Here is a 26,003-nt window from a genome sequence, read left to right as displayed (position 1 = left end):
AATTATCTAAATATATTAAACAATAATGGTACAGATAGTAAACGGTATAACAGAGATAAGATCAATATATGTATAATTCGGTATCAAAAAAAAACTAAGAACGAACAGATAAATCTCGGAATATAAACAATCGAAGATCCGAATTTGAAAGACAAAGGACTTGACTTGTAACGACTGACACGAAGGTCAGGGATCGTGATAACAGAAACGATCTATTCGAAATGCGTGACTATAATACAACGATGAAAGCGGTAATAAAGTGGTGTATCATATCTCACAAATCGCGATACGGAAGCTCAAATAATAATTTACAGCGGGATAATCTTTAATACGCGAGATACAATACTCAGTCAAATTTCCAAACACGGCCGGAGTCGTGAGACTCGCCGCCAGATTTCGATATAAATTGAACGGTATTTCTTACAATAATTCCCGGTAATTAGCGGTAATCGACTACAGGATAAGACTCGCGGTCGGCGTACAATCAACACGTACGACTTCGGAACACAGGTCGAGGCACGAGCCTCGTGCGAATCTCGATATTAATCGAACGAAACTAAACCTACTTTTTAACGGTAATTTGCGATACAACGATTCAAAAGTAACGGATAATGAATAGAATACAATAATCGGGTATCCTGTTAGTATCGCTTCCACGGCACACGTCTCTCCAAAAATTTCGATATATCTCGAATCGATTTTTCGGTACGGTAATCGGCGATAATATTTCACGGTATAATTTTGGGCAGAAAAACCAAGGCTTCGGAAAACGGTAGCGGTAATGATGTTTATGTGGAACTGTTTGCTTTATTTAACGGTCTTATCGCGACCTTGTGTACTCGGCAACAAAGACTCTAAGTCGAACCATAGAATTTTCGAATAATCGATAACAGGAAGGTGATTCAGCGGAGATTTCGCGGTAACAAATATTCTTGCAGAGCAAATTGTTCATTTACGGTAACACACGCTCGCGAAGAAATTTTTCGCGCAAATCCCGCCTTTCGATATGCGATACGAAACGACCAAAATTTCCACGTCACGCTAGGACTTAAATTTCGGCACGTAACATAACGGTAACATACACGCTTAATATGACACGCAACAACATTTAGCGGTAATTAACGATATAAGATTCTACGGTACGGCACGAGACTGTCGGCGCGAACCCCCTGAGAGGAACAAATCCGCGACACCCGGGGACAGCTGGCGTCCGGCAATTACGGTACAAGTACAATTACTTTACGTGGTAGCTGTACGAAATATTCGTCGCCCTGCGACGGTATCTCAAAACGACGCCAACTGATCCCGGATGAACAATAATTAGGCTACCTGTGCGGCGGCTTACACTGATCGTCGGCTATGGCTTCCTTCGGGGTCGCTTCCTCGAGGTTCGTCACACGTGTATTCGTGGCACGAGCTCACCGAACAGTGACGAATTTCAAGTGCTTCCGTGAGGTCCTCGGATCCCGCGCCGATCTTCCGCGCATTTCGTCAATTTCGGATGAACGGGGGTTGATTCTCCGCCCCCTTCCGAGTCATAGCTGTTGGACGGCGTTGCCCTTATGCAGGGGCCCAGAACCCACGGGCGACGGTATCTCTGAATGATCTTTCGGCTTCTTGGGGACGGGACCCGCTGGCCAGGCCAAAACCTCGTCTTTTCCCGAATCCTCTTCATTTCCCAGTCGGCCGCCTGGGAGATTGTCTTCAGCTCCGTCGTCCGGATGTTCTGCCGTCTTTTAATCTGAAATTATTCGGATTTAAGATCTTGTAGAATTAAGCATAGCTACGGTACGGGATCTCATTACATGACCTTTTGTTTTCTTGCGGTATCTTCGGTATCTTCTGCGGTACATCCGGTATCTTCCTATACGGCTCCCTCTCCTTCCGGTATCTTGCTGTATCTTCATGTACAAAGGAGATAACGCACGCTCGCACAGCAGCCGCACTTTATTCGCGGATCTTACATTAAAGCTAAAATGAGTCTAAGCAATCAGAGTATAGTTATTTTAAGTTCCCTCTCAGGCGCGAGGAACGACCCCGCGCACGCTGTCCCCCTCGACAGGGCAATGGTGACGGAGCTCACAAAGCGTCACGTCACAATATATATATATATATATATATATATATATATATATATATATATAATATAGAATGATTTTGATCTTTTATTTGGTAATAAAATGAATGAAATAGAGAAGTTTTTTGCTCTAATGTGATATTCTCAATAGCGGATGCACATAATACATTTTATATATATATGTCATATATATATATATATATATATATATATATATATTTTATATATAATATACTTATCTTTCGCAATAACGATATTGAATTAATCTCAGTTTCTTTAATAGAGACCGATTTGACGAAATGACAATTAAGATAGTGTATTATTAACTGTAAAAAACTACTGTATTGTATATCCTACAAAAATAATGATATCAAAAAAGTTGCGCTAAGTGAAAATAAAAGCTTATAAAAATACTTTAACCAAAAAAAGTTATACAAAATAGCTGATTTAATTTTCTACATTATATCCTAGAAAAATAATGATATCCAAAAATTACGCTAATTGAAAATAAAAACTTAAAATAATTTAACTAAAAAAAATTGTACAAAATAATTGTTTTAATTTCATACAAATAATATTAAAAAGTTGCGCCAACTAAATAAAAATTTTTACTATAAAATAGACATATTTCTTTTTTATTTTCAATATTAAAAGAAAAATGATATTAAATGAATTGTAATATATCTATTATAAAAAATCGAATTGAAAATATGAACAATCATATACATTGCAATAATCATATGCATATATCCTGAAAAGTTTAATTAAAAAAAAAAGAAAATGATAATGCAAAATATAAAATTAAAAATTATTAAAAAAATTAAAAATTAGAAATTAATAAATAAAAAATAAAAATTTATATAAAAATTAAAAATTAATACATATAAAAAAATTTTAGTTAAAAAACTTAGCGCTGCTACGCTGAACAATGTGCTAATGAAATTAGCAGCGCTAAGTTTTTTTAACTAAAATTTTTATATATGTATTAATTTTTAATTTTTATATAAATTTTTATTTTTTATTTATTAATTTCTAATTTTTAATTTTTTTAATAATTCTTAATTTTGTATTTTGTATTATCATTTTCTTTTTTTTTTTAATTAAACTTTTCAGGATATATGCATATGATTATTGCAATGTATATGATTGTTCATATTTTCAATTCGATTTTTTATAATAGATATATTACAATTCATTTAATATCATTTTTCTTTTAATATTGAAAATAAAAAAGAAATATGTTTATTTTATAGTAAAAATTTTTATTCAGTTGGCGCAACTTTTTAATATTATTTGTATGAAATTAAAACAATTATTTTGTACAATTTTTTTTAGTTAAATTATTTTAAGTTTTTATTTTCAATTAGCGTAATTTTTGGATATCATTATTTTTCTAGGATATAATGTAGAAAATTAAATCAGCTATTTTGTATAACTTTTTTTGGTTAAAGTATTTTTATAAGCTTTTATTTTCACTTAGCGCAACTTTTTTGATATCATTATTTTTGTAGGATATACAATACAGTAGTTTTTTACAGTTAATAATACACTATTTTGCAAATACATATACTGTTTTTTACGCGGACTTAGCACCTTTTTTTACCTTTTTTTTAAAAAAGTAATTTTTTAGGGATATCACTCTTTTTTGTACTATATGTTAAACATCTCTAAATAAATGAGCAAAGAACCCGCCATTACCACCGTCATATTTCATTAAAATTAGACGGTCCTCTTTGCTTATTATATAGATATTCAGATCCTTCAAACTTCTTTGCTACTCTTATTGCAAAAATAACGGATAACTACAAATCAATATGTCATTAGAAACAGTACACCTCTTTTCATTCAAAAACTAAGCATTTTAGAGAAAAACGTTTTTGACAAAAATTGTATGATTTTGAGGGGAACATAAGATGGTGTCATTGGTTTGACCTTGGATGGCATCGTTAAGGCCAGGTCAAGGACACCTTTAATTTCTTAAATGGAATCACCTATTTTTTATTGCATATTCTGATAGCTTATGTCGAGAGCTTTCCAAAACACTATAATAAAGTATTTTTTCATTGAGTACTTTTCGATTTATAAAACTTAAAATAAAATCTTAATTTTACATAAACTATAAAATATCTAGTAAAATATTTATTTCTCGATTATCTTACCTTAATACTTTTATGTACAAAATAATGAGAGGAATCAATTAGTGTAAAAAAAAACACACAGTTGTTTTTAAGAAAAAATATGTAATTGTTAATTGCAAATTACATATTTTTTCTTCGGAACAATTGTGTTTTTTTTTTAGACCAATTGATTCCTCTCATTATTTTGTACATAAAAGTATTAAGGTAAGATAATCGAGAAATAAATATTTTACTAGATACTTTATAGTTTATATAAAATTAAGATATTATTTTAAACCTTATAAATCGAAAAGTATTCAATGAAAAAATACTTTATTATAGTGTTTTGGAAAGCTCTCGACATAAGCTATAAGAAATAAATGCAATAAAAAATAGGTGATTCCATTTAAGAAATTAAAGGTGTCCTGGCCTTAACGATGCCATCCAAGGTCAAACCAATGACACCATCTTATGTTCCCCTCAAAACCATACAATTTTTGTCTAAAACATTTTTCTCTAAAATGCTTAGTTTTTGAAAGAAAAGGGGTGTACGGATGGTCTAGGACACCCTGTATACAAGGTGTCCCATTTTAATCGATGGATCCAAATTTCTCCTAAACTACGCCAGCTACAAAAAAATATTTCAGACAAAAGTTGTATGGCTTGAAGGGGGACATAAGGTGGTGTCATTGGTTTGACATTGAAAAGTCACCTGAAGGTTACGTGAAGATCACATCCAACTTTTTAAATGGGACTTCCTATATGCTTTTGCATATTTTTTTAGTTCATCTCGAGAGCTTTCCAAAACACTATAATTAAGTTAGTTTTCATTAAGTAGTTTTCGAGTTATGAGGCTTGAAATCATTTCTTAATTTTACATAAATCGTAAAATATCTAGTAAAATATTCATTTTTTGTTTAACTTATCTTAATACTTTTGTGTACAAAATAATAAGAGGAATCAATTGGGGTGTAAAAAAAACATATAACTGTTCTGAGGAAAAAAATATGTAATTTGCAATTAACAATTCCATATTTTTTCTTAAACAACTGTATGTTTTCTTTACAGCATTTGATTCTGCTTATTATTTTGTACGTAAAAGTATTAAGATAAAAGTATTAAGTATAAAAGTATTAAGATAAGATAATCAAAAAATGAATATTTTACTAGATATTTTACGACTTATGTAAAATTAAGAAATGATTTCAAGTCTCATAACTTGAAAACTACTTAATGAAAATTAACTTAATTATAGTATTTCGGAAAGATCTCGAGATGAACTAAAAAAATATGCAAAAGCATATAGGAAGTCCCATTTAAAAAGTTGGATGTGATCTTCACGTAACCTTCAGGTGACTTTTCAATGCCAAACCAATGACACCACCTTATGTTCCCCTTCAAGCCATACAACTTTTATCTGAAACATTTTTTTGTAGCTGATGTAGTTTAGGAGAAATTTGGATCCATCGATTAAAATGAGACACCCTGTATATAATAGTCTTAACATCACGGAGCGCCGCTAGCGCAATCTTACGTCGAATGCGGCAAACGTACAACTTTTTACGCTTGCGCATTGGGGACTTGGGCGACGATGACCAAGGAGACGTTTCTTAATGAAAATTTTTCATATTTCGACTTTGGATCATAATATTGCTGTTCACGATGCACGTAGAGCAAAAATAAAGACACTTTTCTGATATAAATCAACCTCAAGCTATCCATTAAGCCTAATAAGAACTCGATCCGTTCAGCGATTATTTCAATATGATAATCTCGAACATCTCCAACTATCCGACTCGCGTAATGATACACGGCGCGTCTTGTTGCTTACGCGGGACTTAGCACAAGACACTATCGTGTCTCTTGATTATTCTCTCTTTTATGGAACGGAGTATATAGATTAATTAATGAAATAAATTATCGAATAATGTAAAAGCATAAAAGGATCATTATCATTGGCTGCGTTCAGCAGAAAAAGCTACTTTGCAACTGTTGTAAAATTTGTGAATCTGATTACTGTATGCTCTTAATCTTGGCTGAATCTAAGAGAATATATACCAATCAAATTCACGAATTTTACAACAGTTTTAAAGCAGCTTTTTCTGCTGAACGCAGCCAATCCGATAATTTCGCGAATTTCCCTTTTATACATAGCCACTATATACTTTATCTCTTTCTTCACTTTTCTTCTATTTATTTTTTTACACTCAATAGTTTCCTATATATAGAGAATAATAATAAAGAAATAATAGAGACAATTAACGGTATGTGTGATTCTTATATGTAGGTAGTTAGAAGTTGTACAAAGTGTTATCGAAAATCATCATAAGCCTCCTTCGAAAATAGTTCAGGAATGCAAGCCGAAGATCGGTCGTGAAAATTTTGAAAAAACATGATTACCACCCGTATAAAATGAGACTCGTTCAGGAACTGTCTGAAGATGATTTCGACAGAAGAATTGAGTTTTGTGAGGAAATGATGAGACGATATGATGGAAACCATCAATTTTTTAATTGGATTTGTTTTTCTGACGAAGCCACCTTTGAGTTGAACGGATCTCTCAATCGTCAAAATTTAAGATATTGGGCTGACAATAATCCCCATTGGATGAGAGATTGTCACAATCAATAACATTAAATGTTTGGGCTGGAATAATAAGTCACTGTATTGTAAGTCCGTTTTTTATCGAAGGGAATATAAATGCACACAATTACGTGCACTTACTAAGAACCGAAGTCGTGCCATGTATTCAAAACATTACAGGAAATGCTTCTGAAAATGTTTGGTTCCAGCAGGATGGGGTCCCAGCTCATTTTGCCATAATGACTCGTAATTTTCTCAATGAAACATTTCCCAATAAATGAATTGGTAGAAGAAGTCAAATCGAATGGCCACCTAGATCACTAGATCTAACCCCACTCGACTATCTTTATTGGTGATATTTGAAGAGCAAAGTATACGAAACAAAACCGGCAACCATTAATGAATTACGAGCAAGAATATTAGACGTTTCAAATTCAATTGGACAGGAAATGCTAGAAAATGTACTGCAAAGTATCTACATCCGGTTGGCACTGTCAAGCAGTAAACGGACAACAATTTGAACATTTAATTCATTAATTTTTTAATTACGTTTAACACGTACACACACACGCACGCACGCACGCACGCCACGCACGCACGCACGCACGCACGCCACGCACCCGCACGCCACGCACGCACGCACGCACGCACGCACGCACGCACGCACGCACGCACGCACGCACGCACGCACGCACCACGCACGCACGCACGCACGCACGCACGCACGCACGCACGCCGCACGCACGCACGCACGCACGCCGCACGCACGGCACGCACGCACGCACGCACGCACGCACGCACGCACGCACGCACGCACGCACGCACGCACGCACGCCCACGCACGCACGCACGCACGCACGCCCACGCACGCACGCACGCCACGCACGCACGCACGCACGGCACGCACGCACGCACGCACGCACGCACGCACGCACGCACGCACGCACGCACGCACGCCACGCACGCACGCACGCACGCACGCACCCGCACGCACGCACGCCACGCACGCACGCACGCACGCACGCACGCACGCACGCACGCACGCACGCACGCACGCACGCACGCACGCACGCACGCCCCACGCACGCACGCACGCACCCGCCCACGCACGCACGCACGCACCACGCACGCACGCACCGCACGCACGCACGCACGCACGCACGCCACGCACGCACGCACGCACGCACGCACGCACGCACGCACGCACGCACGCACGCACGCACGCACGCACGCACGCACGCACGCACGCACGCACGCACGCACGCACGCACGCACGCACGCACGCACCGCACGCACGCACGCACGCACGCACCACGCACGCACGCCGACGCACGCACGCCACGCACGCACGCACGCACGCACGCACGCACGCACGCACGCACGCACGCACGCACGCACGCACGCACGCACGCACGCACGCACGCACGCACGCACGCACGCACGCACGCACGCACGCACGCACGCACGCACGCACGCACGCACGCACGCACGCACGCACGCACGCACGCACGCACGCACGCACGCACGCACGCACGCACGCACGCACGCACGCACGCACGCACGCACGCACGCACGCACGCACGCACGCACGCACGCACGCACGCACGCACGCACGCACGCACGCACGCACGCACGCACGCACGCACGCACGCACGCACGCACGCACGCACGCACGCACGCACGCACGCACGCACGCACGCACGCACGCACGCACGCACGCACGCACGCACGCACGCACGCACGCACGCACGCACGCACGCACGCACGCACGCACGCACGCACGCACGCACGCACGCACGCACGCACGCACGCACGCACGCACGCACGCACGCACGCACGCACGCACGCACGCACGCACGCACCGCACGCACGCACGCACGCACGCACGCACCGCACGCACGCCCACGCACGCACGCCCCCACGCACGCACGCACGCACCCGCACGCACGCCCACGCACGCCCCCACGCACGCACGCACCCGCACGCACGCCCACGCACGCCCACGCACGCACGCCACCGCACGCACGCACGCACGCACGCACGCCCACGCACGCACGCACGCACGCCCCCACCCCACGCACGCACGCACGCACGCACGCACGCACGCCCACGCACGCCCCCCCACGCACGCACGCACGCACGCACCCCCCACGCACGCCACGCACGCACGCCGCACGCACGCACGCACCCCCCCCCCCCGCACGCACGCACGCACGCACGCCCACGCCACGCACCGCACGCACGCCCACGCACGCCACGCACCACACAAGGACTCACTTTGATCAAGCATCTCGAAGAGGTGGATATCCGACCGTGCCTCCACGCGGTACACCTTAGATAACGCGCCGGCGATTCTTAAACTTTGAAGATTCGTAACTCAGGAAGATTTCAAGCAAAAAGTATTTGTAATCAGTGTTTCGGAAACGTCTTGACACTAGCTTTAAGAATATGTAATAGAAAATGGGAGTTTCCATTTAAGATTTCAAAGTTGACCTTCACGGTGTCCTTCAAGGTCACATGAAGGTCATTTCAATATAATTATATAATAGACCATTTCATATACTAAAACTTTTGTATGAAATATTTTCTTCCATAATCATTATTTTCCAAGATATTTGACCGTTACGGAACTTTCTCCCATCACTGTATATACAGGGTGTCAATTAGGTCCCGGGACGGCTGAATATTTTCTCATGTAAGGTATTTTTGAAAAAGGTCAAGGTCATTTCTGAAGTAATTTTCAATGAGGAATTCAACGGTGACCTTCAATTTGACCTTGAGCTTGACCTTCAAGGTTATTTGAAGGTCAAAGTGTTTTTTTTAAATAGGAACCCCTATTTTTGATTGTATATTCTTATAGCTGACCTCGAGAGCTTTCCAAAACACTATAATAAAATATTTTTCCCTCAAGCATTTATCGAGTTATGATGCTTCAAATCATTTCTTAATTTTACATAAACCGTAAAATATCTTGTAAAATATTCACTTTTCGATTATTTTACCTTAATACTTTTATGTACAAAATAATGAGAGGAATCAATTGGCGTAAAGAAAACATATAGTTGTTTTTAAGAAAAAATATGTAATTTGCAATTAACAATTCCATATTTTTTCTTAAAAACAACTATATGTTTTCTTTACGCCAATTGATTCCTCTCATTATTTTGTACATAAAAGTATTAAGGTAAAATAATCGAAAAGTGAATATTTTACAAGATATTTTACGATTTATGTAAAATTAAGAAATGATTTGAAGCATCATAACTCGATAAATGCTTGAGGGAAAAATATTTTATTATAGTGTTTTGGAAAGCTCTCGAGGTCAGCTATAAGAATATACAATCAAAAATAGGGATTCCTATTTAAAAAAAACACTTTGACCTTCAAATAACCTTGAAAGTCAAGCTCAAGGTCAAATTGAAGGTCACCGTTGAATTCCTCGTTGAAAATTACTTTAGAAATGACCTTGACCTTTTTCAAAAATACCTTACATGAGAAAATATTCAGCCGTCCCGGGACTTAATTGACACCCTGTATATGGCGGTTTGTATATATGGCGGTTGCTTGTCCGCCTTAATCGCGCGTTCATAACTTAGACAGGAGAAGCAGTGCCGCAGGAGTGAGTCAGGTGTGCCTTAGATTCAAGAACACGTCGTCCAAAAAAATTTAACTATGTGTATTTACAATATTTACAGGGCCCTGAAAAAGGCCGTTTGTATTTACAGGCGCTCCCTGTAAGAAATACTCGGGAGAGTCTTTGTGTAGCGGAGCTTGCGCCTTGGACGGTTATTGTTCTCGTCCATTTCTGCAGCTGGCTCGGTCTGTGTGGCTGCAGTGGCTGTTGTCGTCTCTCAGTCTGAATCTGACTGCGTACCCTTCTCCGCTGTTGTTGGAGGCTGGATACTGACCTGGGTACTTCGGTGCACTCGGCTCGTCGCTGCAGTCTGCGTCACCTTGGTGGATCTGCCAGGTGGTGAAGGTGGCAGAGGTGAGAGAGCGCCTGGAACTGCCCAAGGTCAGGTTGATGAGGTATATCCCCGGATGCGCATGTCCCAGACTTCTAGTAGATGACGAGGTGGCCTGGTGAGTCTGGGTGGCTCCAGGTCTGGGTTGCAGCTTCCACGGCAGTAGCTCGAATGAGACTCGTCTCTCCGGTTCGGCGCCTCCACTGATCGGCTGTCGTATGGGCCCTGGTGATCGGGGCGTCGACATCGGCCGAGGTATGCGGCTCCGCTGGCGAAGTATGGCGAGACTCGCCGGTTACGAGAGTTCCAAAAAACTCCAAAAGAGCATTCTAGCTTGTTCGTCTATGAGCGGTTTATCCTTTTGTTATAACTTGCGAGCTGAGACTCGATTTCGGCTTTTCGCGGTCGGCCTTATATACGGGCCCTGCCGGATCTCACTTGCACGAAGATCGGCGCCTGTATGCTCGCGCTGCCGCGCGCTAGTTTGCGCGCCTAGGCTGCCGTGCGCTCAGGCGCTCAGCGCTATACGCCGTTACTCCTGTGTGGCGTATGGCAGAACGCCACATATATATACAGGGTGCGTCAGGTATTTGAGGACACTCACATATGTGCTTGGCACTTCATAGTAGTTGATTTTTTTTTTTCACCTCAAATTATAAATGGAGGATAATAAGCTAACTCAGGAAATGAAAAGACACGCTGTTATCGTCGCTATATACGCGAATCACAGCGATCTTGAAATCTCTCAATTCTTGAAAGTCGCCCGATCCTTCGTTAACAAAGTTCGTCGAGAGTTAGAAGCATCGAATGGCAACGTAGAAAGTGTTGCCAAGCGCAAAAAACATGAACCACGTTCAGACAAAGTTAGAACACCGCAGTTTGTGCAGCAAGTCCAGGGCATTATTGATGAAGACCCTTCAAAGTCCATAAGGGCAATATCGAAAGATCTTCAAGTTTCTGAGTGCACAGTTCGTCGCATTATCCACGAAGACATCCGGTACAAGTCCTACGTGATGCGTAGAGGTCAGTTTATGTCTGCATAAACTCGAGAACAACAACGAGAACGCAAGATTGGATGTCCGAGAATCTGCATGATCACATAACACCAAACATGTGGCCCCCTAGCTCTCCAGATCTTAATCCTTTGGATTACTATGTATGGAGCGTTGTTGAAGGGGAGACCAATAAAGAATCCTATAACACGCTTGATTCGCTCAGAGCAGCTATTACCAAAGTAATGACCCATATGGACGAGGATCACTTGATTCGAGCATGCAAACGTTTTCGCCAAAGAATTGAAGCTGTTATTGCCGCTGAAGGGGATTTTATCGAATAACTGTATAACTCAGACGTCACTTATTTTGCTGTAAAAGTTTCATATAAATAAAACAAGTTTCTTAAAAAATATACAAATTTTTGTTTTTAAGTCAATATGTCCTCAAATACCTGACGCACCCTGTATATATTATGTCTGTTATCATATTTATCCTTATCTATCTTTATCTTTCGAGTGATCAGCTACTTAACATCGAGTGAACATTTCAGTATATATAATTCAATGAAATATACATAACGGATAGTCCCTGCAACATATTATATGACAAGATGAGTGGCACATACATGCATAATATACCTATACAGGGTGTTTCATTTTAATCCGACCACCTAAATTTCTCGGAACCTAAGCAAGATAGAGAAAAATGTTTTAGACAAAAGTTGTATGGTTTCAAGGGGGACATAAGATGATGTCATTAGTTTGATCTTGAAGAGCCACCTGAAGGACACGCGAAGGTCAGCTCCAACTTTTTAAATGGGACACCCTATATGCTTTTGCATATTCTTGTAGCTCATCTCAAGAGCTTTCCAAAATACTATAATTAAGTTAGTTTTCATTAAGTACTTTCCAAGTTATGAGGCTTGAAATCATTTTTTAATTTTACATAAACCGTAAAATATTCATTTTTCGATTATTTTACCTTAATACTTTTATGTACAAAATAATGAGAAGAATCAATTGGTGTAAAGAAAACTCATAGTTGTTTCGAAAAAAAATATGTAATTTGCAATTAACAATTACATATTTTTTCTTAAAAATAACTATGTCTTTTCTTTACACCAATTGATTCCTCTCATTATTTTCTACATAAAAGTATTAAGGTAAAATAATCGAAAAATGAATTTTACAAGATATTTTACGGTTTATGTAAAATTAAAAAATGATTTCAAGCCTCATAACTTGGAAAGTACTTAATGAAAACTAACTTAATTATAGTGTTTTGGAAAGCTCTTGAGATGAGCTACAAGAATATGCAAAAGCATATAGGGTGTCCCATTTAAAAAGTTGGAGCTGACCTTCGCGTGTCCTTCAGGTGGCTCTTCAAGATCAAACTAATGACACCATCTTATGTCCCCCTTGAAACCATACAACTTTTGTCTAAAACATTTTTCTCTATCTTGCTTAGATTCCGAGAAATTTAAGTGGTCGCATTAAAATGAAACACCCTGTATATGCGTGTAAATGTAAAATGTTATTTTCTCCTGAATGAGATTCTTTTAATTATTAGCAGTAATCTGCCAAAAATCTTTTTAATAGTTTATCACTAATTTATATCACAAATACAAATACGTTCATTTGAACATTATTCAGTCTCATCGGAATACAATTTCTCATATGTAATGCGCAATACTTATATAATTAAAATAATACTTGTGGTCTGTATATAACGTTTCTTATAAATAACTATGACTTAAACATTCATTAAACTTAGACTGCGTTTGTTTTGACGCTTTCAGTGTTGAAAGCATCGCTCTATTTTCGTTTGATATACGATGTGCAACGAAGACAGAATGATGCTTACAGCGCTGAAAGCGTCAAAATGAACGCAACCTTAAAGTAAATATACTTATTTTGCTTTTGATTTTATAATTGGAATGCGATATGGAATAAAATTCTTATAAACTCATATAAATGCACAAAAAACAAAACTTATGACAAAAATAAAAAAAGTATATTTTATATATCAATATTTTTCTACTAATATCTTTATTTAAATAAAATAACCGGTACTATTAATTGCATTTCATTTGGAAAATATAACTAAAAACTAAGATTTTTAAAACTTTGGTATGAATAAGAAAGCTACATTCAATGCGATGAGTACTTGTTTTATTATCTTACTGCACTCTTTTTTTAAGATTAGTCTCACGATATTTGTTGGCCAATTTCAGTAGCTCTCATCACAGGTAAATCGATTATGCTAGTATACAGGGTGTCCGGAGGCAGTTGCTCTACTCATGCGAGATTGAGCGGATTAAACCGAATAAAAAAGTCATTTTGGTACCTTTGCTATAATTACCAAGAAATTAATTTTAAAAAATTGGCCAATTCGCGCGAGTTATTGCGCGCGACGAGAAGAATAATTCAATGCAGGACTCCATTGCAACGATACATATCATTCGTACACAGCTATTGTCTTTTGCAGAGCACTTCTTCCATCGCTTCGCCTTGTGTCACGTTACAGCGGTATGGCTCTTCTCGCCGCGCGCAAAAACTCGTGTAAATAGACCAATCTTTTTTAATTAATTTCTTGCTAATTATTGCGCAGATAATAAAATAACTGTCTTACTCGATTTAATCTGCTCAATCTTCGCACAGGGCAATTGTCTTCGCACGATAGAGCAATTATTCTCTCATTGCTTCGCTTCTATGTCTATAATATTCTATTATTGCCAACGGCAATGCTCAAATCAGCAATGTCCAAAACCAATTCAGGTTTTACCAATTCACTATAACCGGGAACGGAAAATTGCTGGTTATTATTACTCACTTGTTTAATTGTTTTTGCTCTAAGTATGAACTTGTTTCCTGCATGTCTTCATTTTCCGAAGTACAAAGAGATTTTTCCGATGATATCAACATGTTAGTAACGCAACTTTGTGCCACGATATTCGACGTTGACGAAACGAGCGACTAATATATGGAAGTACCAACAAATAATAAAAATCATGTAATAGATTGTCTCGTATTAGTGTGTATCGTCAGGCAATACCCTTTCATCACGATCGTCAGGTAATACTCTTTTCCTTTCTCGATTATATTGCAGTTTACTAAGGCGAAACCATTCGCTTGCAACAATTTCGAAGTCGCATTCATCGACACTCTTGCTTCTTAAAATACCTAAAATATTCAATAATATAGTTAATATTACAAATAAAATACCAATACAATTTAGGCAAATAAAAATATGTGACGTGTGAAAAAAGTCACCTTTTAAGATGCGGATGCATTTCGAATCGGTCATTCGATAATTATTCCCGCGTCCACACCAAGAACATGCTACACCGAATTCATTTGTGAATAAACGTCTCATATACCGTTGAATCAAATTTTTGTTGCCTTTTCCTCCGATTTTACTCATAAATTCGACCTTAAAAGGAAATTAAGTGAGAAACTCATTTATATGTAATTAGATAAATAATAAATGTAATTCAATATACTATTACTCATATAATAAATATTATTGATATATACAAAAATTAACTTACAAAATTCGCTTTTATTTCAGCACTTTCCATGCTTTCCTCAAAATCTTTAAGATTTCGTATGGAATTGATTGGAAATATATCATCGAATTTATTTGTAGGCTCTTCCACATTAACGCCTCTTTCTAAAATTTTCAGCCTTTTGTCGATGCTTTTTACATATTTTAAAACTTCCACACAAATTGGAATTGACTTTTCTGAAATAAAATAAATTTTCTTTTATTGTATTGCTTCTGATCAAGATACAGCAGGATACAATAAGTTAAAATATCATGTATTTATATGTGTATGACACAATAATGTAAATATAAAATAAGGTTCTTACCAATGTCGTCAACTGTAGCTAATGCAGCTAATGGGGAACTTGAAATAACATTCACATCTAAAAAAAAAATTATTGCATCAGTTGTAGATTTGACATCTTATGTTAATAATATCAATTTCACAAAGATACTATGGAAAATAAAATAATTTTGAACTCTTACTTTGTAAATTAATTTCCTTAGGTTCCGATGTTGACAAATTCAAATTAATGTTATTAAGCTCATCCGTTTGTATCAACTCTCTGTGTTCTGTATCACACAATGAACGATTTGGCGTAAAGCTTTTTTCGGCGGCATTTTCACACGAGAATTATTTTTCATGCGACACTTGTTTGGCAACATTTTCATACGAAAATTGCTTTTCATACGAGATTTGTTTGGCGGCATTTTTATACGAAAACCGTTTTTCATGTGAGACTTGTTTGGCGGACAAATATTTTTTTCTGGATGAATCCTAATCTTTATCTACTTTTGACTTCTTGGGCTTCTGACATAACCGCGGAGGTGAATCTATAAAGTGTAATAAAAGTTAGTAGACTGAATAGTTGCTTTCATACTAAATCGTTGATATTATATTAAAGAAAAAAAACAAATTTTAAAAGAAAAATTTTGATTTCTAATGCAATAGAAATATAACATAATTAAATGTAATTACTGTAATCGTCATCCGCACTGTCATCGGAAATGTCATAGATATTATCATGGAAATGTTTTTCATGTGCGACTCTTTTCCCACATCCTCTGTTTTCCTCACAAGAAGTTGTATAATTAACATCTTCTGCTTTTTTTCGTGCTCTTTTCTCAAAGTCTCTGTAAATATGAAATATTAATATATTAATATTGTATAATTTTATTGTATATTATATAATTCTTATAGAATAATTATCACTTTTAGGCATGCTTACCACAGTAGCATTCTACATTTACGTCGAAAAATAACCAGTCTGCCTCTGGTGGATAGTTTTTTTTAATGAAGAAGAAAGCATTTTTAGTCATTGGCCATCTACATTTAGTAGAATTGTTTGTTAGCCACGAAGTCGGAATTTCGGAGTATGTTCCTTCATTCGGAAATTGTATAACCGCATACGGGAAACTCATTTTGACGTTCAATATATATCTTTATACAATCATATATATATTATTATATGTAAATATATAAAATAAATTATAAAATATTAGTTGTAAATATATAAAATAAAATCACACATTAGAAGAGCATAGTACGATAACAAAAATCTATTGTATATAATATATTAATATTAATGTAATCAAAAACATAAACGTTTTATTCATTATTTTTATTGGCTTAATGCAATAATCTAAAAACTATACTTGAGTTATTATCAGAAGACACATCATCTGCTTTTAAACATTTACGTGAAATTTGGTCAGCTGTAACAGTTGCATTTAAACCTGCCTCACTATCAGATAACTTATAAATTTCTACCAGTGTTGAATCACACGGAGAAGTAAAGAATGGTTCAATAGAGAGACGTTGTTTTATTCTAAAATATAGAATATTATTCTTTAAGTAAATATCATTAACTGTAGCAATTATACTATTTGAAAGAACACAACAGTTATTACCATTTTTGAACGATAAGATAAATCCATCAAACTCAACTTAACTAATTTACTCAACTAATTTACTTTTGTTTTATTTTTATTGTAATGAATAATTGGAAAATCTTTTGAAGGATTTGAAAAGTTTTTCTCAGTGTTTCTTTTTTCTATAATTCTGTTAGCTATTTGTTCTAGAGGTTTGCCACTAACTTTTAACGACTTTTTAATTGTATACAAGTAATTTTCAAATTTAAAAGCAGAATAAGAATCAATTGTTCCAAATCGTTTAACATCATTATATATATGTATTAAATTATGCACATTATGTGATAAGTATTGATCTCCGTAATACTCGCGGAATTTTCAAACAAAGAATTCAAAAAGAGATTGTGCGTAATCAAGCAGATGCTTATATTGTTTATCTGATACAATTCTTACAGCAACGCATAGACATGTAAAGTGTATATATAATTTTTTAGATAATACAATTTTCATTATAATTATTCCTATATACAGTGCAAAAAGGTTATGTTCGGTTGCTTTCCAACGATCTAGATCTAGCAAATCCCTTGGACGACGTGCAAATTCTATGGGTATAAACATTTTCAATTTGCTATTAAGTTTTTGGGCTTTATGTAATAAAACAACAGTCAATCGCATATTTATTGGACCTTTAATCCAAAATCGAAGCATTGTTTTATTAACACCAAGAAAAATAAGATGCATACAATCTAACGGCACATCCGAAACCATTCCAATGTCTAAAGTCTCTAAAATATGTAGTTGGTTTAGTTAAATTTTGATCAACGTGATGTTCTTTATGCTGTCTACTTTTAAATGAAAGATCCGTCCTCAAGATTGAATTTTGTTCTAAAAATACAACTTTATTGTGAATAAATTTACCTTCTTGTATACACTTAGTGCAGCTGAAATAACCTGTGTGACCTTTAATACCACAAACAAAAGATTTTGCTGGAGCATCACATATTATAGCATTAAATTTAATACGAATAATTCCCCCATTAATATTCAAACGGAATCAAGAATGAGTTTTGCTTCGTCTACAAACGGCTTTAGAAAAACATCGACATCTTGTGGTTTCGAATTGCCATGATAAATGCCTATAACGAATGGTTCTGTGTAAAAGTTTGCAACTAAGCACTTAAGATAGGCCAAAATTGACTACTCGTACTTTTTGTAATAGGCAAACCATCGATATTAATATTTAGTTTCAATTATCTCTATTGGATACAATAATGTTTGAAAATGTATTTTAATCGAATGTTTTAAACCTTCTTTAAGTCCAAAATGAATATATTTTCCGTCATTCATTTTTATTATTTCTGAAAATGTATTACGTGGAGTTTTTATTAATGTTCGACTGGAACACTCAAATTATTTCTTAACAAAATTCGTAATATCAAGAGACGGTAGTGTCTCGCGCCAAGTTCATGCGAAGCATTGCGCGGCACACCGTGTATCTATACGCGAGTCGGACAGTTGAGAGTAACTTAGATTATCGGATTTCAATAACGGCTGAACGGATCGAATTCTTACTAGTCTTACTCGATAGAGCGAGTTTGAATTGTATAAAGAAAGTATCTTTCTTTTTGCGCTGCGTGATCTATTAACGGAGATATCATAATGCAAAGTCGAAATATGAAAATTTTTAATTAAGAAACGTCTTTATCATTATCATCATGGTCGTCGTCCACGCATATGTACACAACACATAGAAAGCGAAAATGTCCTTTTCCTACTCTCGACAGAAGATTGCGCTAGCGACGCTTTTCGATATTAATGACATGTGTCATATGGGTCATTAGTGACATGTATCATTAACCGCATTTTGAGTAGTGATAAAGTGCAAGTTATAAATAATAAATAATTAAATTATTAATTAAAAATTGGCAAGAGCCAGTACGGTATGATAATTGGAGTAAGGTAAATAAATATATATATCTATTTTACAAGCTAAATATAAATATATATAATATATTAATTATATATATTGTTCGCGAGCGGATCCGGCAAGAGATTGCGCGAACGTGGAGGATAGGCCAGTGCAGTGAAACTCGTGATATTCACACAAAACGACAGTTTATTCGAGTTCAACGTGACAAGTGTACAGTGCAACGAGCGGTGCGACAAGCGAAGCGGTTAAACTCGCGGGAGATCGCGAGCGGCGTGATAGATCGAGCGTGCGGAAAATCAAAGTCCGAGAAGAATAGCGGTTGACGTATAATATTTTGCGGTTTAAGTGAGCGGTGAGATTAAGCGGTATGGAAAGCGAAAAGTGCGAGACTTCCTCGTGCCCTCTCGCTGGGCTCGTTATATACCGGGCGGATTTTGGGCCCCGTTGCGACGTGGCCCAATTAACTTTGAAATTTGGCGGTGACCTCATGGCGCCACGCATAATTGGCCGCCGATGAGGTCAGGAAATAGCGTTGTGACGTTTGCCATGCGCACGACCCTTTTCGATCAGCTGATTGGCCATCAGCTGATCGTGACGTATGGGCGCGCATGCCCGTATGTTGTTTTAGTTTGACGGCGGTTGACAATGTTATTGTCAACCGCTTAATTTCAAGCGGTTTTAGGCGGTGCAAAAAACGAGCGTTCTCTCTGACTCGAACGTTCGAGTTTTTGTTTACCGAACGAAGGCTCGAGAAAGTTCTCGATGCCCGTTAGATTTGAAATACGGATTTTAGCAACGCGAAATTTTACATTGAGATGATTGATTACGCATTTCGAACATCCCGCCCGCCTCGTCAGCGCGTGACGAAATTCGCGAGTATGAGCGGGGACGGACAGATGTCGCAAGCGATTCAATTGGCGGTATCTGGATCGCGATCGATGAATGGAATGTGTGACGCAATATAACAACACGTGTTGTTCAGTTGATTTCTATCTTTCGCTAGACTGAGAGTTGCGGTAGTGAAGTACGGTGATATTTACAGTGAAATAATGAGAAGTAGTGCGATGTGAAGTGCAATGACTAATGGAGATCGATTGTGCATCGCTCGGGGATGCACAATGTACAGTGAGTGGGTGACTAGTGATGTGCGAATGAGGAAATCGCGGCGAGAACGCGAGATGGACGACGGACAGCTATAATAAAAAAAAATATATACACGATATATACAATATGTACAATGTAGTGAGGCGCGCAAGACTCTACATAACGCGGGGAGAATAGTGCCCAAGCATTATTCGTCTACGGACGCGCGAGCCTCCTTGACTCCCGGTAAAAGGACGAGTTTTACGACTGGCCGAACGAGATCCGAGGTAGAGGTGCGGACAGTCACAACGCGGACCGTGCCATCGCTTCCTGGATGCAGGGCGAGTATTCGCGCGAGGGGCCATCGGGAAGGCGGGGTGATCTCCGAGCGGATGAGGCACAATGTTCCGACCTCCGGGGCGGGCTCGGAGTTGAGCCATTTTGATCGAGGTGCCAAGGCGTGGACATACTCCTGAGACCATCGCTGCCAGAAGTGGTCACGCATTCGTTGTAGCAGCTGCCACCGGGATAGGGCGTTCGGAGGCCGTTCGGCTAGGGAAGGCTCTGGGACCGCCAGTAGAGGGGCGCCTATTAGGAGATGCCCTGGAGTCAATGCGGTGATGTCGTCGGGGTCATCTGATAAAGCCTGCAATGGACGAGAATTTAAACATGCTTCGATTTGTGAAAGAAGAGTACTCATCTCCTCGAAGGTGAGCGTAGTCTCTCCTATCACCCGTCGCAGGTGATGTTTCATGGATTTCACCGCCGCTTCCCAGAGGCCTCCGAAGTGCGGCGCGGCGGGAGGATTGAAGCGCCAGGATATTCCTTCCTTGGCGACTTCCCGAGAGATGCGACGGCCGTCGGAGGACGACGCGCGGAAGAATTCTCGGAGTTGGTTGTCCGCTCCGATGAAGTTAGTTCCGCAGTCCGAGTACATTTCCTCGCACAGTCCGCGACGGGAAACGAACCTGCGGAATGCTGCGAGGAAGGCGTCAGAGGAGTAGTCAGATACTACCTCAAGATGGACGGCTCTGGAACAGAGACAGACGAACACGGCTATGAACGCCTTGTGAGCTCGATGTCCTCGCCCCTTGGAAGTGCGGAGGAATATCGGCCCAGCGTAATCGACTCCTGTCCTCAGGAAAGGGCGTGCTGGAGTGACTCGCCCCCGAGGGAGGTCGGCCATGAGGGGCCGTGGAGTGTGGGCTCGCCAGCGGGTGCATGTCACGCACCGGTGCAGTGTCCGCTTGATTACGGCTCGACCTTGCGGCACCCAGAAGCGGAGGCGAAGGAGCCCCAAAGTGAGCTGAGTGCCTCCATGAAGCGTCCGGCGATGGCAAGACTCTATCACGAGCTTGGTGAGCCATGAAGTGGGCGGCGCTATCATAGGATGTCGTTCATCGTACGTGAGTATTGCGTGTTTCAGGCGGCCGCCGACGCGCAGGATCCCGTCATCGTCGATGAATGGATGCAGCCTGGCCAGGTGGCTACCGCGAGGCACTGGGCGAGACTCTCGTACGGCGGTTAGTTCAACGGCGTAGTGGATCCCTTGGACGATTCTCAGCCAGCGAATGAGGGAGGCGTCGAGCTCGTCCGAGAGCAGTGCGACGCTGGGAGGATGACGAGCGGTCCGGCGCCAACGAAGGCACCAAGCAGAGACACGTAAGAGCCTATGCAGTGTTGAGAACTGTAGGAGTATTTCAGGCTCCGGTCTGATCTTGCTGATGGCCGTTAATACCGTGGTTTTTGTTTCAGGAACGCTGACCATTGATGCCTCGTCGCTGGCTGGCCATAGTGACGAGTCGCCGAGAAGCCAGCCGGGGCCCTGCCACCATAGGGGGTGGTTCAGCAGATCCCTCGGAGCGATCCCTCTGGAAGCACAATCGGCAGGATTCTCTTGACCCGGGACGTGTCGCCACTGCGCTTCGGGGAGCCGCTCCTGGATCAGCGACACTCTATTGGCCACGTAGGTTTTCCATCGTGAAGCATGACCCTTGATCCAGTGGAGGACAACCTTGGAGTCGGACCAGAGATATACTGGCGCCGACACCTCCAGTGATGACCGGAGGTGGTGAACGAGATTGGTCAGCAGGGAGGCAGCGCAGAGTTCCAGCCGTGGGAGCGTCACGGGCTTAATCGGCGCGACCTTGCTTTTCGCGGCCAGTAAGTGGATGGACGTCTCTTCCGTACTGGACACGCGAAGGTAGACGACGGCCGCGTATCCACGCTCAGACGCGTCGGCGAAGCCGTGGATCTCGACCGTCGGATCCTGTTGAATGACACCCAGCCAGCGCCTTATTCGGAGGTGCTCCAGCAAATGGAGCTCGGAGAGGAGGCGCTGCCAAGACTGAGCGTCCTCCGCTGGGAGCGGAGAGTCCTAGTCCAGCCTTTTCAACCATGCTGACTGGATTAAGATCTTGGCGCGGATGATCACAGGAGCGAGCCATCCCAAGGGGTCGAATAGCCGTGCCGTTTCCGCCAGGACTCGCCTCTTAGTGAATTCGCCAGTGCTTCGAGGCTGGATGGCGAAGGAGAAGTCGTCGCTGGCTGGATGCCAACGCAGGCCTAAGGTGGAGTGTACCTCGCTCTCCCAGGAATGGTGTGCCTGTTTGAGTCGATGATCGGAAGGAACACCCTCAAGGATGGCCTCGCTATTGGCGGCCCATTTCCGCAGCGGAAACCCGCCCGCCGTGCAGAGCTCTCGGAGCTCCGTCTGCAGGGCGACCGCGTGCTGCAAGGTGTCCGACCCGGTGATCACGTCGTCCATGTAGCAGTCATGGCGCAGAGCGGTTGCTCCCTTTGGGGCTCGTGCCTCCTCGTCGGCCGCCAGTTGGTGGAGAGTGCGGACAGCGAGGAACGGAGCACAGGCGAGCCCGTAGGTCACGGTGTTCAGCTCGTACTCTTGAATCTTGCCGGAAGCCTTTGGACGCCAGAGTATCCGCTGGAAGCAACGATCTTCAGGGTGGACGAGTATCTGCCGGAACATCTTCTCGATGTCGGTGACGAACACGAAGCGGTGCCGGCGCCAGCGAAGGAGGACATCAGCTAGTGCTGGCAGCAAGTTGGCGCCGATCAGCAGATGTCGGTTGAGGGAGTCCCCCGAGGCGGTACGTTGCGACCCGTTGAAGACGACGCGGAGCTTGCTGCAGGAGTTGGACTGGCGGAGGACTCCGTGGTGAGGTAGGTAGCATCCTGCGGTACCGACCGTATTCACAGGACTCATGTGTTTCAGGTCCTCGTACTCCTGCATAAACTCCCGATACCGGATGCCGAACTCAGGATCTCTCTTGCTCCGAAGGTCCATCGCTGACAAGAGACTTTCAGCCGGTTTACGGGTTCCACCTAGCGACGTTGGCGGGGAAGAAAACGGGAGTCGTACTACGTATCTTCCGGACGCCATCCGCTGGTGAGTACTTATGAAGAGGGTCTCGCACTCTTGATCCTCCGGTCTAAGGGCACCGGAGGAGGGGAGTTCCCTTTCCTGCTCCCAAAAGCTGTGCACAAGCTGATTGAGCTCTTGGTCGACAGTGCACTGCAAGGAGTTACGGGGTCCTTGGAAGGGTGCTGCGCTGGACCCCCCTGACAGGATCCATCCCAGGGCTGTTTTCTGGGCGATGGGATCTTGAGGACTACCCTTGCGAAGGCCGACTTCAAGAATGGTTGAGCAGACTTCCGCGCCCAACAATAGTTCTACCGGATCGAGCTCCTGATACCTGGGGTCGGCGAGCTCAAGACCATGAACGTGAGGCCAGGAGGGGAGGTTCTTCACCGAAGAACCTTGATAGGCCGACAGGCGCGATAACACGAAAGCGACGGCCTTGAGTTTGGCTCCGGTGATCATCGAGGAGAGACTGAGTGCCACTCTCCCGCGGGTTGACCCGGATCGTGATTCGCCGATGCCGATTATGGACACTGAGGAGCGGGAGCGGGGAAGTCTCAGCCGTTGGACCAGTGCTTCGGAGATGATCGACACCTCGGATCCTTGATCGAGCATCGCTCGGACCGGATGAAGATCCCCGGCGCGGTCAGTGAGGTGCACGCGAGCTGTCGCGAGGAGGATCGCTTTACGCTCAGACGAGGAGTGCATCGCAGACAGGGCGTTCACCTCGTTGGAGGAGGGCGACGTGTACGCGTCGTGCAGTGTAGTGTGGTGCTTGCCCTTGCACGTCAGACAGGTCTTCACAGACTGGCACTTGGAGATCATGTGGTTCCCGAGACAGTTGTAGCACAGTCTACCTTGCTCTACAAAGGACTTTCGGTCTATCGCGGACTTTGCCTTGAAGTCGTTACACTGCATGAGGGTGTGCTTCCCCTGGCACAGTGCGCACTTCAAGTGATCGGATCCGGTCTTCGTGTGGTGAGCTTTCGCGGTTCGCGACGCGCCATCGGAGTTTGGTTGCAACACTCGTGGCCTAGCGGCGTTTAGCGTGAGAATGCGCTTAGCGATGAAGTTGACGAGAGCGCCGTGGTCTGGCGGATCAGTGGAGTCGCAGGTCGAGGACTCCCATTCCATCCGTGTACGCGAATCGAACAATTCGACGGTGAGAAAATTGAGGAGATCCATACCGTGGGAGTTGATGGGTCTCCCTATACTCTCCTGCGCGTTCACCGCGGTCGTTACGGCGTTGTGAATGCGACCGAGTTCTCCCGCTGACTCGCACTTCATTTTGGGAACGGAGGTGAACGCGGCGAAATTAGAACGGATAAGCTCCCTTTTGTTTTCGAAGTGCTTGCTCAAAATCGTCCAAGCGCGATGGTAATTATCACCGGTCACCGTTAATGATTTTATCAATTTTTCAGCGGCTCCCTTGACACAAGACCGGAGGTAGTGAAATCGCTCGATGTCGGAGACTGACTCATTCGCCCCGATGACTGATTGGAAGAGGTCGCGGAATGACGGCCATTCTTCGTAAGATCCCGCAAACGTCGGAAGCTTGATGCGCGGCAACGAGGTTTTAGGAGCCCGAGCGTGGTCCGGCTCGCCTCTGAGCGCGGCGGGCGTTTCGCCCTTAAGCTTCTCAGCGTAGCTGGTCAGCGTGCTACGTTGTGTCACGTAAGTATTCTCCGCGACTTCAATAAAATCAGATACAGCGTACTCACTCTCCTGATACTTGTCCTTCAGCGCCGCACGAATGAGCTCATGCTGGGTCTCCATTTTTTGCCAGAGATTGTCCAGGATGCCGAGGCGAGCTTGGATGGCGTCGCGGGTGATGTTGCTCACGCCCATCTTCCTCAGATTGTCCACGGCGCGGGAGATCCAACCATGAATGTCGTGCTGCGCTTCCAGCAGCACCTTCACTTCAGCACTCATGTCTAATATCTCTTTTGTCTTTTCAGAGGTCACTTCACTCCACAAACTGCACGAGAGGATCACTCACGAAACAGCGGACGCGGATGATGGTAATATCCGGCTCGAAGGACCAGAAATGTTCGCGAGCGGATCCGGCAAGAGATTGCGCGAACGTGGAGGATAGGCCAGTGCAGTGAAACTCGTGATATTCACACAAAACGACAGTTTATTCGAGTTCAACGTGACAAGTGTACAGTGCAACGAGCGGTGCGACAAGCGAAGCGGTTAAACTCGCGGGAGATCGCGAGCGGCGTGATAGATCGAGCGTGCGGAAAATCAAAGTCCGAGAAGAATAGCGGTTGACGTATAATATTTTGCGGTTTAAGTGAGCGGTGAGATTAAGCAGTATAGAAAGCGAAAAGTGCGAGACTTCCTCGTGCCCTCTCGCTGGGCTCGTTATATACCGGGCGGATTTTGGGCCCCGTTGCGACGTGGCCCAATTAACTTTGAAATTTGGCGGTGACCTCATGGCGCCACGCATAATT

General features: G+C 42.1%; 2 protein-coding genes across 2 annotated transcripts; both read right to left on the bottom strand.

The window, feature by feature from the left end:
- Nucleotides 1-20,376: 20,376 nt before the first annotated feature.
- On the bottom strand, nt 20,377-21,133 carry LOC112638908. The gene has a single exon (XM_025411493.1). The coding sequence runs from the start codon at nt 21,103-21,105 to the stop codon at nt 20,377-20,379; it is 729 nt and encodes a 242-aa protein (XP_025267278.1). The 5' UTR covers nt 21,106-21,133.
- A 1,412-nt stretch (nt 21,134-22,545) lies between these two features.
- On the bottom strand, nt 22,546-25,479 carry LOC112638904. Its single transcript, XM_025411487.1, has one exon. It carries the CDS (start codon nt 25,477-25,479, stop codon nt 22,546-22,548), a length of 2,934 nt encoding a protein of 977 aa, XP_025267272.1.
- Between the last annotated feature and the right edge of the window lie 524 nt (nt 25,480-26,003).

The sequence above is a fragment of the Camponotus floridanus genome, unplaced genomic scaffold (genome assembly GCF_003227725.1).
Source record: "Camponotus floridanus strain SB8 unplaced genomic scaffold, Cflo_v7.5 scaffold106, whole genome shotgun sequence".
NCBI lineage: Eukaryota > Metazoa > Arthropoda > Insecta > Hymenoptera > Formicidae > Camponotus > Camponotus floridanus.
Note: the sequence above shows the minus strand (reverse complement) of the source record. Positions and strands in the feature narration are given on the sequence as shown.